Source organism: Microcaecilia unicolor, chromosome 13 (genome assembly GCF_901765095.1).
Source record: "Microcaecilia unicolor chromosome 13, aMicUni1.1, whole genome shotgun sequence".
In the NCBI taxonomy this organism is placed as follows: domain Eukaryota; kingdom Metazoa; phylum Chordata; class Amphibia; order Gymnophiona; family Siphonopidae; genus Microcaecilia; species Microcaecilia unicolor.
The window spans coordinates 8985305-9001077 of NC_044043.1; the positions used below are offsets into that span (position 1 = coordinate 8985305).

The 15773-nt window shown below is 43.9% G+C and overlaps 1 protein-coding gene across 1 annotated transcript in view; it reads left to right on the top strand.

The window, feature by feature from the left end:
• The window catches only part of SRRM3 (serine/arginine repetitive matrix 3), a 190767-nt gene that overhangs the window by 102523 nt on the left and 72471 nt on the right, over window positions 1–15773 (top strand). The window contains exon 5 of the mRNA XM_030186017.1: window positions 12519–12587. Within this exon, the coding sequence (XP_030041877.1) occupies window positions 12519–12587 (69 nt within the window). The remainder of the gene's footprint in view (window positions 1–12518; window positions 12588–15773) is intronic.

The following is a 15773-nucleotide window of genomic DNA, read 5'->3' on the forward strand; positions in this document are numbered from 1 at the left end:
AGATTCCTTATTTTTAGCAAACAGAGAGATGTTTGCTCTAGGACGATAATTACATACTTGTTCAGGATCCAAAGCTGGAGCCTTTAAAAGTGACCTTAATTAAAAAAAAAAATCACCCAAACCTTGAGGAAACTGACCTATGATCAAATGATCTACAACTGATGTATATAACCAAGCCTTAAACTTTGGGGGAGCCATCGCAAAAACAGCTATAGAGACAATATCCAGTTGACCATAAGATTTAGAAAACCTATTAAATAACGTTAAAAACTCATCTATATTTGAGACTGCAGATTTTGACCAGTTGATCCACTGGAACTACCAGACAGCAAAGTTAGTAACAGAAGCTTGATTTCCTATTTTTTTGATTAGAATGTGTCAGTATTTGGTATATATACCTGCCAGAACTTGTATTAGACATGACTGGGGGCATAGCTTTTTGATGGGCCATCCTGGCATCTCTGGATGGTTCTTTGACATCTGCCGATGAGTCCCTTGTCATAAGAACATACTGGGACAGACCAAAGGTCCATCAAGCCCAGGATTCTGTTTCCAACAGCAGCCAATCCAGGTCACAAGTACCTGGAATGATCCCAAAAGAGTAAAACAGATTTTGTGCTGCTTATTCTAGAAGCAAGTAGTGGATTTCCCCAAGGCCATCTTAATAATGGCTTATAGACTTTTCTTTTAGGAAATTATCCAAACCTTTTTTAAACCCTGCTAAGCTAACTACTTTTACTGCATTCTCTGGCAACAAATTCCATAGTTTAATGACATGCTGAGTGAAGAAATATTTTCTCTGATTTCGTTGCCCTTCTCTGTACCTTTTATAATTCTGCTATATCAGGAAAGCTCATGGAACTAGATTCAACTTTGATCTCTTCCTGTGTTGATTCAATTGAAAAGTATCATAACCTGCTGGAAATCCAGATTTCCCCAGGACCAGCAGAACACCCAAATGAGCAGATATGTGATCAGAATTACATACAGGTCTCAGAAAATAGGCACTGGACCTTTCACATTTGCTATGTAAGTTGAAGGACAGGTCCAACTTAAAAACTTATCTATTAAGTCATGTTGTTACTTAGTGGCGTAGTCACGGGTGGGCCCAGATCAGCAATGACCTATTCGTTTTGGGCTCAGGCCCACAAAAGAAATGGCACATCCTCATTGTAGCTGATGAGAATCTTCAAACCCCTTAAGTCCTCCTCTTCTGGTGGCCAGAAGTCTTTCCAAGCTGAGCAGCTGATGGCAGTGTCCCCAAATCACTGCCACCAGCCCCATTGACCATGCTCAGTCTTCACACATGTGCAGAAACTGATCATACACAGGGGGCCGGCAACAGCAGGTGTAGCCCAGGGGAGCTTGGAAGAAGTTCTGACAGACAGAGGCGGAAGTTGTCAACTGGTGGGTCTAAATGATCCCCGCCAGCTTAGGTATTTATATTTTGAGTGTGAGGGAGTAGGGGAGGGGGAGGGTGGGGTAAGAGAAAATCTTATGCCTACCCAAAATTGGGCATCTGGTTAACATACAATAACAATTAATGCAATAGGTTTGTAGTTAATGCATGCTAATTTCAATATTAACAGCTAATGCAGAACAGGGCAGAAAATACGAGGAGACGTCTCCATACAGTTAGCACACAAGTGTAATTGAGCATTAGCTGGTAATACCACCCAGAAATATTTCCCGTCTTTCCCGATCCTATTTGATGTTACATTATCCAGATTGCAATGGCCTCAAATACAAATCTACCTACGCATCAAGCTTCTCTTTCATAGGAACTCAGCTATGGAATGCACTGCCTAAACTCTTAAAATCAACTCAGAATCACGTACTCTTCAGGAAATTATTGAAGACCACCCTGTTCAAGAAGGCGTACCATCCAGCCCTTACTTTATTTCTTATTTGTTCAGCAAAATTTATGGACCCTTAATGTTTTTCCATTATCTTTTATCATCTTTGTTGTTTTAGACGTTACGTTTACGATTAATTTTTTTTACTATGACATTGTTTAATGATATTATACTAGACTTTGAGCCCGTAAAAACGGGCTATTATAGGAAGGGGGGGTTGAAAGGCCCGCCCCCACCGCCGAGTTCGCCGCTGCCCCTCCCCCTCCGAGTTCGCGCCCCCCTACCGAGCCGTCACCACCCACCTTCCACCCGGCCGGGCCCTCGCTCTGCTATTGAAACAGCGAGGGTCCGGGAACGCAACACTGAGCTCTGCTGAGCTGCCGACGTCGGCCTTCGTTCTTCTTCTCTGCCTGTCCCGCCCTCGTGTGACGTAACGTCGTCGAGGGTGGGACAGAGGCAGAGAAGAAGAAGGAAGGGCGATGTCGGCAGCTCAGCAGAGCTCAGTGCTGCGTTCCCGGACCCTCGCTGTTTCAATAGTGGAGCGAGGGCCCGACCGGGTAGAAGGTGGGTGACGGCGGCGACTCGGGTGGGGGGAGCGTTAGACAGCGGTGTCCCTCCCTCAGCAATGCGCAATACAGACCCTCTGTGTTCCGCCCCCCCCCCCCCCGTCATCACGTATTGACGTGGGGGCGGGGCAGAGAAGGTCTCTACTGCGCATTTGCGAGTGAGTACGGTCACTCGCCGTTTATATGTTTGATTGAACTTTAGCCTACCCATGTTAATGTGTAAGCCACATTGAGCCTGCAACTAGTGGGAAAATGTGTTAAATAAATAAATATAGCTTATAACATGGAGCAAGTGTAACTAACTGCATCGTGTTATCTGCAATACAGTTAAAGTGCAGCAAATTGTCTCTGCATTAGGTGTATGTGAAGATGCTAGAAATGTCCCCAATAGTTAACGTAGATGCTTTGCATCTACTGCATGGTAACTGCATATTCTCACGCCACTTAGATTTTTTACTAGTAACGAGGTTTTGACTTTGGAAAGCAATTCTGATGTGCCAACTGTCTAAGCCAGTTGAGGTGCAAGGTTTTCCATGACCAATTTCTGAATGTGCTTGCAGAAGAGGTACAGATGGCTGTACAGGCTTAGCTCATCTTACAAAACTGAACACAGTGCTACTTCCAGCTTGTCCTAGAATTGTGCACAACACATTCCAGTGTAAGAAAGAATGACTTGTAAAAACATTCCGAGTTCAAAAAAGTCAAGCGTTATCAAATTCCAGCTGAGTGGTCATGAATAGATATAGCTGCAGATCTCTTCCAGGCACCAGTGGAGTGGAAAAGCCAGAGAGCATGGCTAATCTTCTCACAGGGGTGCGAGGTGCTGGTTTCTGATTTGCTTCTTATGCCAGCAGTCTGATTGATGTGTTAAACCAGGTATTGAATCCAAAGGTAGAGAGATGGCTAGAGCCACGCTGACAGCGGGAGCAAGGCAAGAGACTCGCATGCCAACAAGTTGCGGCTGGGAAGACGGATTTTGCCGACAGAAGACTGCGTTTGAATTTACTGAAGCTAAATACACTAGGGAATAATGATGTGAAAAAAAAGTAAGCCAAACTGTGTGGACACTAGCTCTTTTTTTACCATTCATGGCATTCACATTCTTGCTGCAGGTCTGGAAATTCAGATAGGATATCCAGTTCAATACTGATGACAATGATGGAGGGCTCAAAACCATAAAAGTATGAGAATGTGGAACGCAGAACTCAAAATCATGAAAGGGAGAGGGGATGGGATTTGATATACTGCCTTCTGTGGTTACAATCAAAGCAGTTTCCATATTTCATACAGCTACTTCTTTTTTTGTACCTGGGCAATGTAACATAGTAACATAGTAGATGACGGCAGAAAAAGACCTGCATGGTCCATCCAGTCTGCCCAAGACAAACTCATACGTGTATACCTTACCTTGAATTGAATTTGTACCTGTCCTTTTCAGGGCACAGACCATATAAGTCTGCCCAGCAGTATTTGCCGCCTCCCAACCACCAGTCCCGCCTCCCATCACCGGCTCTGGTACAGACCGTATAAGTCTGCCCTCCCCTATCCTTGCTTCCCAACCACCACCCCCTCTTCCCCCCACCTGCTCCGCCACCCAATTTCAGCTAAGCTTCTGAGGATCCATTCCTTCTGCACAGGATTCCTCTATGCATGTCCCACGCATGTTTGAACTCCGTTACCGTTTTCATCTCCACCACCTCCCGCGGGAGGGCATTCCAAGCGTCCACCACCCTCTCCATGAAAAAATACTTCCTGACATCTTTCCTGAGTCTGCCCCCCTTCAATCTCATTTCATGTCCTCTCGTTCTACCGCCTTCCCATCTCCGGAAAAGATTCGTTTGCGGATTAATACCTTTCAAATATTTGAACGTCTGTATCATATCACCCCTGTTCCTCCTTTCCTCCAGGGTGTACATGTTCAGGTCAGCAAGCCTCTCTTCATACGTCTTGGAACGTAAATCCCATACCATCCTCGTAGCTTTTCTTTGCACCGCTTCCATTTTTTTTAACATCCTTCGCAAGGTACGGCCTCCAAAACTGAACACAATACTCCAGGTGGGGCCTCACCAACGTCTTATACAGGGGCATTAAAACCTCCTTTCTTCTGCTGGTCACTCCTCTCTCTATACAGCCTAGCAATCTTCTAGCTACGGCCACCGCCTTGTCGCACTGTTTCGTCGCCTTCAGGTCCTGGTGACTTGACCAGAATCATAAGGAGCTGCAGTGGGAATCCAACCCAGTTCTGCAGTCTCTCAGGATGCTACACTAGCCATTAGGTTACTCTGCCACTCCTAGAATGTAGAAAGCAGGGCTTAAAAACAAGAAAAGCATAGCAATATAGACTAAGGGCTTAACATCATGAAAAGAACGAGAGGCCCTTTTACCAAGCTGCGGTAAGCACTAACGCTCGATTACCGCACCTTTTTATTTCCTTGATGTTTTAAACTGATGTTTGTTACATGCTTTCTACTGTACTATGTATTTGTATTATTGAACCGGAGCCTACCTCTACGGTATTATGTAAGCTTGCAACTAAGTGGGATAATGTGGGATATAAATGTGTTAATTAAATAAATAAAATGGCGTACCGTGGCGTTCACTGAAGCATTCTGCTGTACTTTTGACATGTACATGCACTACTGACGCACTGAAAAATAACATTTATTTTTCACCAAGGAAGCATCTCTGGGGGGGGGGAGGCACAGAGTGGGTGTGTCTACGCTAATCACTTAGCGCAGCTAAATTACTATGCGCTGATTAGCGGAGGATTAGCGCAATAGCCCTTACCACCCAGGGGCGTATCTGCGTGGGGCCACAGGGGCCTGGGCCCCCCGCAGATTTCGCCCTGGACCCCCCTACCTTTGCTGGCAGGGGACCCCAACCCCCCGCCAGCCGACGTTCGCTTCCTCCTGCCGACATCAGACTCCGAAACTGGATTGTAGCTCTTTGAATGAGCAGCACACCACGGAGGATGAAGAAGAGCAGAAGACCCCGCCAGCTGAAGGAATATTTTTAAAGGCAGGAGGAAGCGGACGTCGGCTGGCGGGGGGTTGGGGTCCCCCGCCAGCAAAGGTAGGTGACAGTGTTAGGGGGGTCGGCAACGGCGGCGGAGGCAGGGGGTCGGTAATGGCGGTGGTGGCAGGGGGGGGGCTATAATGTGCCCCCTCACTCTGGCCCTGGCACCCCCTACCGCCGAACCTCAGATACGCCCCTGTTACCACCTATCAAATAAGTGGCAGTAATAGCCATGTGCTAATGGCAACATTAGTGGATGCTCAAAAATATTAATAAATCTGCTTAGAGCAATAAAGTAAGAAACTTGTAGACGTATGCAGTATGGAAGGTAAGTGGTTTTGCATATCCTCTCCTGATGAAGCAACGAAACAGTGAGAATTCTACAACTGTGGAGAGAGATCGATTATAACTATATTCTGTGGGACTTTGGTAGTTTCTTTATACTACATTAATACTGGAGGTGCCTCACGGATGTGAACTGTTTTTTCCGTGGTTGAAACTAAGTACTTCTTCACTTTCTGTATTTTTGACTATTCCTCATGCAGAACCGGGGTGCTTCCGGTGATCATGTTTATGCCAAAGACATAAGTACATAAGTAATGCCATACTGGGAAAAGACCAAAGGTCCATCGAGCCCAGCATCCTGTCCCCGACAGTGGCCAATCCAGGCCAAGGGCACCTGGCAAGCTACCCAAACGTACAAACATTTTATACAAGTTATTCCCAAAATTGTGGATTTTTCCCAAGTCCATTCAGTAGTAGTCTATGGACTTGTCCTTTAGGAAACCGTCTAACCCCTTTTTAAACTCTGCCAAGATAAACGCCTTCACCACGTTCTCCGGCAACAAATTCCAGAGTTCTAAACCTTTGTTTAAAAGATCTTAAATTCAGATTGCACCAGGGGGATTTAGGACTGGTGTAAAATAAGGAAGACCTAGATTGAGACCGAGAATAGGACTCAGCGGCCTGTCTTAGATGGAAAATCCGCCAGAAACTTGATCATCAGGAGAGAGGGATGAGAAAGAGGTAGGAAGGCTGGAAGAGAGTGGGGGACAGGTGGTAGAGTCTAATGTAAGAATCTGAGAGAGAGAGAGAGAGAGAGAGTTATGGGATGAGGAGAAACTTGGGACCAAGGTAACGATAACATGGGACAAAGAGGTATAGAGCTTGAAAGAGAAGCAAACGAGGTAGCGGTCAGACCATGACAAAGGGACACTTGAAAAATTGTTAAGGGAGAAATCTGCACCGTTAAGAGAAATAACTAGGTCAAGGGTGTGACCTACAACGCAACACGTGCTGCAAAAGAAATCAATTGTGATAGACCTAAGTCAGAAAGCAAGTAGAGAAATGAGAGATTTTGTAGAAAAAGAATCAACACGGGTGGAGTGGAGGAGTAGCCTAGTGGTTAGTGCAGTGGACCTTAATCCCAGAGAACTGGGTTCAATTCTCACTACAGCAACTTGTCACTCTGGGCAAGTCACTTAACTCTCCATTGCCCCAGGTACAAATAAGTACCTGTATATACTATGTGAACGTCTTTGAATGCAGTTGCAAAAACCACAAAAGGGGGTATATCAATCAATTCCCTTTCCTATTGACATCACCTAGAATTAGTAGATTAGGGTATTTCACAGAAATATCAGATAAAGTCTGTATGAGTTTGACCTCCTGATCTGCAGTAATTGAAGGTGAACAACAAGAAGCAACTAAATAGAGAGAAAAAGGGGCAGTGATGTGAATACCAAGAACCTCCGAATGAGTGGAGTGGAACAGGTAAATGTGAATTACTTGTGTGCTCTCCAAAAATACAAGGACTCCAGGGCACATATTGAAGCTACTAAGTAGTACATTTAAAACAAATTGAAGAAAATATGTGTAATTAAACTCTGGAATTTGTTGCGTGAGAGTATGATAAAAGCAGTTAGTTTAGCAGGGATTAAAAAAAGGTTTCAACTATTTCCTAAAAGAAAAAGTCCATAAGCCATTATTAAGATGGACTTGGGAAAATCCACTGGTTATTTCTAGAATAAGCAGCATAACTCTTTTGGGCTCTTGCTGGGTACTTGGACCTGGATTGGCCTCTTTCGGAAACACAACCACTCGTGCTGAGAGTAGGAGAATCTTGCAGAATGTAAAGCACAGACCCCATCAGGACATCCCACTATGAGTGTTACTGGCCAGCAAGGGACACTGCTATTTTAACCCATCTGGATTTCTCAGCAGCCTTCAATACTGTGGATCACAATATCATGCTTACAAGGCTGACAGAAACAGGTATCGGTGGCACGGTATTTACATGGTTCAAATCTCTCAAGTCTCAGACAACAATCAGTTCTGTTCAGCAACAGCACATCATTACCTTGGGCACTGGACTGTGGAGTGCCTCAGGGATCCATACTTTCTCCCATTTTATTTAATATCTACCTCAAGCCTCTGGCTGACCTGCTTTGGTCGACGGACACAAAATTCTATATCTGTGATGACGATGTGCAACTACTCATACCCACTGAACCAGTAAACTGACTGCCTGTCTAACCGCAACTCAGGAATGGGCAAACAACAGCAAACTCTGCCTGAACCCAGGCAAAACAGAGATTTTTTGGGTACCTAACATGAGTGGACAAATACCTGACTTCAAAATACCTTTTGGGAAGTATGAACTTCCCCTAAAATCACAGGTCAGGAATCTGGAGATACTGCTAGATTCACCACTCACTCTGATCCCACAAAGTCAAACAACCTTTAAAAATTGTCTTTATCACCTGTGGCATCTACAAAATCTTTCTCCACAGATTGATAAGATGAGTCTGACCACAGTGATCCATGCCATGATAACATCACTATTAGACTACTGCAATGCCTTGTACACTGGCCAAACCAAAAAGAGTTTGTATCATCTCCAACTAGTTCAGAATGCTGCTCCACGACTGTCAGAAGGCTGCAAGTGGCATGACCACATCACACCCTTCCTGCAAAAGCTACACTGGCTACCAGTACCTTAGGCTAAATTTAAAACTGTTTGATTTTCTAGCTCCTCAGTCAAAATGGGCCAGAGTATTTAAAGAATAAGTTAGCCCTTTATACACCTTTGATATCTCCAAGGTCCTCTCAAGGAACATCACTATCTGTACCCTCATCAAAAGAAATTGTACGATGTGATACCCGCCAGTGAGCCTTCTCAGAAGTAGCCCCAGATGAAAGTGCGACTCTTCTCCCAAGCCTTTAATATATAGACTATAAACTCATTCTTCACCTGGACTAGCTTGCTACACACACTGTAACTTAAGACCAGTTCCATATCTTGTTTAACTGTACAAAGAACTTACCATGAGTTTATCCCAACTGGCTCTGTATCACCCTTCTTGTCCATATATATATATATATATATATATATATATAGTCAGGGTTAGGTTGACTGGAGTGCTGATGGTTACTTCGCCCCCCCCCCCCCCCCCCATATCACAAGTTCACAGAAACAGCTCTTTCAGCAGCAAGCAACCCAACTGCTTGTGCTAAGACTGTGTTCTCCAAAACAGAACACAGTCTTAGCACAAGCAGTTGAGTTAGCCCTGCAGTATCCTAGACCAGCGTTTCCCAAGTCCAGTCCTGGTTTTCAGGATATCCTCAATGAATACGCATGAAAGATTTGCAAATAATGGACACAGTATATGCAAATCCAGTTCATGCATATTCATTGTTGATATCCTGAAAACCTGACTGGCAAGTCCAGAACTGGACTTGGGAAACACTGTCCTAGTCAGTGCTTCCATTACTTAGTACCTGCAGGCTCTTCCCTGGCACCTTTCTGCTCCCACAGCTGTTATAACCCCCCCCCCCCCCCCAAAAAAAAAATAACAGGCAACAGGAGTAGCCTAGTGGTTAGTGCAGTGGAGTTTGATCCTGGGGAACTGAGTTCGATTCCCACTGCAGCTCCTTGTGACTCTGGGCAAATCACTTAACCCTCTATTGCTCCTGGTACAAAATAAATACCTGAATATATGTAAACCGCTTTGAATGTAGTTGCAAAAACCTCAGAAAGGCGGTATATCAAGGCCCATTTCCCTTTCCCTTCCCTTCTTTGTGGGCATTACATTGAATGTAATATGGAACAGCTGGTTTCCTTTCTCTCAGTGGCTGCCACATCCCTTGCAAGCTTCTGTTCTTGCGAGGCCTTACAGGAGCAGAAAGGAAGGCTCCATCCTAATTGCCTTTATTCTCTGGGAACCCTCCCACCTTCCTTAGGCAGCGAACAAACACAAGATTCCACTTTCCCTCATCCTTTAAATACACAGTCCAAATTAACCTCAAGCAAGCTTTCACTCTCAGTTCATCATTCCCAGTAATCAAATGTCCAAAACCTTTCAGGGAAACCCTTCTTTAGACAGTACCTTCATGTGGTCATAGAATGGTCCATCCGTTCCAGGCTGGGACTCTCCCCGTTTTGCAATTCGGCTAAACTTGGTTACCTTCCTGCCTTCTCTACACACCACTTTTAGGGACCTCCATGCCCTGGTAATAGATAACTCACATCTTGGAGTCCTCACAGCCCTGGGTTAGGTAGCGCACTTATTCTTGCTGGCCAACTGTAAAGAAGTTCCTTCTAGAGAGTTGCATGGCAATGGGGACTTAGGGAATCCCACGAGTATGGAAGAAGTTGCCATGGGGTTCCCAAGAGAGTGTAGTCAAAAATTTCTGGTGACTCCAGAATGAGGATTGGAATGCACTGAGAGAGGCAACTGGGGTACCAGAAAGAGGCTTGGAACATATGGAGGCAGGTGGAGCACCAGAATGAGGCTTGGTACACTCATTGGTTGAATAGTCAATACCATCCAAAAAAAAAACCACATGGGAGGCTGTTGAGATTGGGAGGAAACAGAGGACTGTGAGCAAGTAAATAATAGCAGTGACTCCTGAGGAGATTAATTGTGGGGATAGAATGGATCTTAGCAGTACGGCTGGATATGGGTTAGATTCCATTGAGAATGGGTGAAATTTCTGTCCCAGTGCAACTCTCTAGTTCCTTCCTACCCACCCTTCTCCTGTCTCAGGGAGCTGACATCATAAGCACTCTTACTTTCTAAGGGGTATAGGGCTAGACTACAATTCCCAGAAGACCTAGCCCCACTCCATGAGCTCTATGTTACTGTGGAATTCAGGAAGCCTATTCGCCCCTCCCCCATTGATCACAGACATACAGGTTTCTCCTATTAATTGAGCATTCCCTTGGTGCTGTCCCAGGCAGGGATCCTTGCACTAAGGCTATGGCCGAGCTGACCCCTCACCTTGTGGTCACTCCTGTGACTCCTTAGATGTCACAATGTATCTGCCCTTGGCCCGTCAGCTACGTTGTAAGCTGTATTGTAGAAAATTATTAGCATCATATCTGTGTTATTTGTTCTAATGCATGCTTATTAGTATTATGCTAACATTATATTATATCTCTGTTATTTGAATGTCAGTGCTGTTAAATGTTTATATTTTTCATACTGTTTCATCATAGTCTTAATATTACATATTAAGTTTACCTTATTTATTGTATGTATGCTTATATTTGGTCATTTTTACTATTGTTATGCTGTTAATAAAGTTGTCAATCTATGTTAAACTGTACCTGCTCAACACTTAGGTGTAATGTTAGGAAATTCTTTTTCGCGGAGAGGGTGGTTGATGCCTGAAATGCTCTCCCAAAGGAGGTGGTGGTGAATAAAACGGTGATGGAATTTAACAAGGCATCAACACAGAGGACCTGTAATTAGAAAATGAATGATATAAAAAAACGTATGGTTGCATGTATGTTTGCATGTTGGGTGGAAAACAATACAGAGAGGATCCAAAGTACAAACAAGTACAGGAAACCACAAAAGCACCAAGAGCCTTAGGAAAATGCGACATGATTCTTTATTAGCAACTGTTGATATTCCAAGATAGACCCGACACGGGCCATGTTTCGGCGCCTAGCGCCTGCGTCAGTGGTCTGGTGTTTTTCAAGATAGAAACTTCTTTCCTATCAAGTTGGATAACAATCCATATAGAGTCAAAGCAAGTTGTGCTCGATGAGACAGGAAAGGCAAGTCCCTTCATGTTTAGTTCAGAGATATGTAGAATTTAAATATGACTTATACTGTGACAAAACCAGCTCCTGCTGCTGCCGCAGTAATCCCGCCATGCTCCTCCCGCATACTACAACTCCCCTCTCCCACACATTACAACCCTCCCAAGAAGACCTACCTTGATCCTTGAAGGCCACCCTGGTGGTGTAGTGGCCTACACTTTTTTCCTGCCCTCTGCTGCTACTCCGTGTCTGCGTTGCTCTTCTGGGGTTTTCAAAATGGCTTGTGAGACAGCCGCCAGAAGCCTCGGCAGCCATTTTTTAAATATGGTGGCGCCTCCCGCTGCACAGAAGAACAAAGCGGAGATGGAGTGGTGGCAGAGGGCAGGAAAGAGTGGGATTCTTTCCTGGTCCCACTGCTGCAGAGGCCACTACACCACCAGGGTGGTCTTCAAGAATCAAGGTAAGTCTTCTTGGGAGGTCTGTAGTGTGTGCTGGCAGTGGCCAGTGTAGCATAGTGCAGGATAAGCATGGCAATTTCTGGCACCCCCTGCCATGCATACCCTGCATACCGTGTTCCATCGGCCCTGTGGAAGATACATTTAGAAAGAATACTTCTTTTTGTAGCAAGTCCTGTGATGTGGAATATGTTGAAGTATATTAGAACTAAGCAGATGCAATACAATTTAAGAGGCTTCTCTGGCATTTTTTGTTCATTAAGGCCTATAATTTGAATGATATTTCAGGTAGCAAGGAGGCGTGGGGGGTTGGGTTTAGTCATGGCAGGATATGGAGGGAGCTATTTAGGAGACAGGCAGAAGAATTGATTAGGCTATGATGTAGTGTTAATAGTGGTTTCCGTTTTGATCATTTTATTTGCTGTTAAGTGTTATGTATTTTATTGACTATGTATTGGTTGTATGCTTAGGAATAGGTGGAATAGAAATGTTGAACTAAACTGAATTAACCTAGACATGATTGATGCAAACTGGGACGAGACAAACTAAAAGCCTGTCCACTTTTTGCTTTCAGCTGCAACAGTTCCTCGCCAATCCGGAAAGAAAAGAAAAAGAAGAGTGGAAAAAAGCACAAACGAGACAGGTATCTGCACTTTCCTTTGTGCCAACCACTAGAAAGAGAAAGAGACGCAGCATTGTTTCACAAAGACTGACCAAATTGAGGCTGTGGAAAATTTAATTTCATTTAATTCTGGCATTTATAATCCACTGAACCATCAAGTTAAAGGTGGAGAATGATTACACATTATAAACATGTACTTTATCTTTCCCTAGAGGGTCCTCAATCTAAACTTTTGTACCTGAGGCAATGGAGGGTTAGGTGACTTGCCCAAGGTCACAATGAGCTACAGTGAGAATTGAACCCAGGACACTGGGATCAAAGCCGACTGCACTAACCATTAGGCCACTCCTCCACTCGTCCTATTGGATGAAACTGTCATTAGAGATCCTATTCTCTCTGCTTTGGGGTTTCATTTCACCTTTTTTTTTGATTAAGTGGTTTCCCCTTACTTCTTAACCTTCAGCTCAATCTCTCATTTTTTTATTTTTTTATTTATAATTTTATTATACATTTTACAAGCTAATCCTTGCTAGAAACACAGGCAAATAATATACATCGTAACATTCTCATCCAGTGTTTTACCAGTAAATAAGAAAAAAAACTTCAAAAAGAAAAATCTTACAATGGACAAGAGGATTAGGAAATAACTATACATTAAGGAAGAAAATGGTTTAGCCTTTCTTAGACCCCAAAATTGAGGGGGGAGTGATAGAGTCAGAGAAGTTTCAAAAAGAGAAATAAACAGTATTATTAAGTAAAAGCTGTTTTATGCTCCAGGTTATTATATTACTTCAACTGTTTCATATCTAGAAACGATTTCAGTTGTTCCGGTGAAAAGAAAGTATATTTGTTCTGACCTAACTTAACTACACATTTAGATGGATATGCCAAGAAAAAGGAACCACCAATATCAATTGTCTTCTGTTTCAGAGCAAGAAATGCTTTTCTTTTTTGTTGTGTTTGTTTAGTCACGTCTGGATAAATCCAGACCTTAGAACCACAAAATTGAGCCTTAATATTGCGAAAATACAGTCTTAATATGTTATTATAGTCCTGTTTAAATACAAAAGAAATCAACAATGTAGCTCTATCAAGTATTATTTCTGAGGATTGTTCCAAAATGTCAGAGATATTTTGCAGATCCGGAGTAATGTTTTCCGTTCCTCGCAGTTCCCCTTTTGGTTTAGGAATAAAATAAATTTTGTTCACCGGAGGAATAGCATCTAGGGGAATTTTGAGGATCTCATTCAGATATCTTCTAAATGTATCTATCGGAGTTGCCCCCGATAGCTTAGGAAAATTCAACAGACGGAGATTAAGCCGTCTGTTATAGTTCTCTAATTGTTCAATTTTTCTTCTCATATCCATGTTATCTTTGACAAACATAGTCTTAAACTCCTTAAACGATTCTACTTCTTTTCCAAGATTAGCCACTTGCTTTGTTAAGTTCTCTTTAACAGATTCAACAGTTACTTTTAGCTCTTCAAACTTGGCGTTTAAATTTAGCATATCACCTGAGGTTTTTTGTAGTGTAGTATTCATCAGGTCCAACATCACCCCAATCGTTTTCAGTGTCACCTCCGGATTTTTCACTGAGGGAAGCCAAGCTCCTTCAGGCTTCAGAGTCGATTTTTGCATGCCCGGGTCCTCGCTGGTTACCCCTGCCGATACACTTCCGGGATCGGCGGGGTTTCCCTCCAGGGACGCCGTCGACGCTGGACACGGAGGAATCAACAGCGTTGATGGTGGTGAAAGGGAGGTTTCCTCTCCCAGCGGGGATCGCGCTTCTCCGGGAACTCCCGCTATGGGATCCTCCTCCCTATGAAGCCTGGAAAAACCGGCGAAGTACCGCTCAAGAGACGCTTGGGCTGGGGAAGACGTCAAGGTAGGCTGAGGATCTAACCTTAGCTTCCCCTTTCTTTTAGAATGAGGCATTTTAGAAAAAGAAGAGTAAATTTCCTCCCCAAACGCTCAGAGCTCTCTACCGTCCGACCGGTTAGGCAGCCATCTTAACACGCCCCTCCTCCGCTGTGGTGTTAATAATCTCAATCTCTCATTTTAATACTGTGCATTGCACAAGGCATTTATTTAAAGAAAGTTATACTTTTTATGTACTACTGTGCAATATTTCAACGGTACACCAAGCAGCAATTAGGAGTTTGTAAGCCAAGTTGACTTTCCCCACAATCTTTTCCAGATCTTGAGTGGGACAGAAAAGTTCAGAATATCAAAAGGCATGGATTTGTGTCTGATTGATTCATTCAATGTGTATGATGCCATTCTACAGCAAAAGGAATAGTCAGTACAAGGTAGTTTCTGGCAGTCTTGCTAATACAGGTGCCCCGAGGTGCAGGAAATCTATTGAGGAAGCAGCTTAGAGAGGTGCACAGTGCATAACAAGGGTACTTCTATAAAGGGACAGCTATTTTTAGGCACAAGACGTCGCCTATGTGGAGCCTATGCTACAAAGAAAAGTAAGCGCCTAGTCAAACTGGGCAGGCGGCAACTAAGCACTCTCCTTCCATGCCACACCATACTTGACATATATCGACACTTGGCAAGTTATCTGAAAAAAGAGTGGAATTTATTATGACCACGGCATTGTACAACTTAATAAATGCAAGACACATTCACAGTAATGATCAATGTCATTCAAGTATACATTTTACAGTAATAAGCAATTACCTTAATGCATCAAATTTCTATCTATAGCATTTAGGGCATGTGGCCTAGCCTTTTGAGTCCCACACCTCGCTTTACTTCTGCCTTTAGTCACAAATGCATATTTTCTGGTCTGCCTGGGGCATATACCGCTAACATGCCCAGGCACCAACATCACAGCTTTGGATCAGGAGATTGCCGTATAAGCAGCATCCCCTTCTCAACCGTTGACTCTCTTTCTTGAAGCCTTCATCCTCCCCATTCCATCCAAGTCTGAGGAAAGCCTCGCTGATCAGCTGTTACTCAGGCACTGTCCCCCCCTCCGTACAAGAGAGAAACTGCTCCTGGCCTTAGTCATCATCCAGCCACTGCTAGCATGGGCCAACAACCACTTGACATTTGACCTTAATTTGGTCTGCAACGTACTCTCTGTGCTCTGTCAGGCTAGGACCTACTACCTGTCAATTGCTGCAGCAAAAACCTATGTCCTAGAAATGGGGTGGGTGGGGTGGTTGAGCCGTTGGAGCAACTGGCAAAATGGCGATT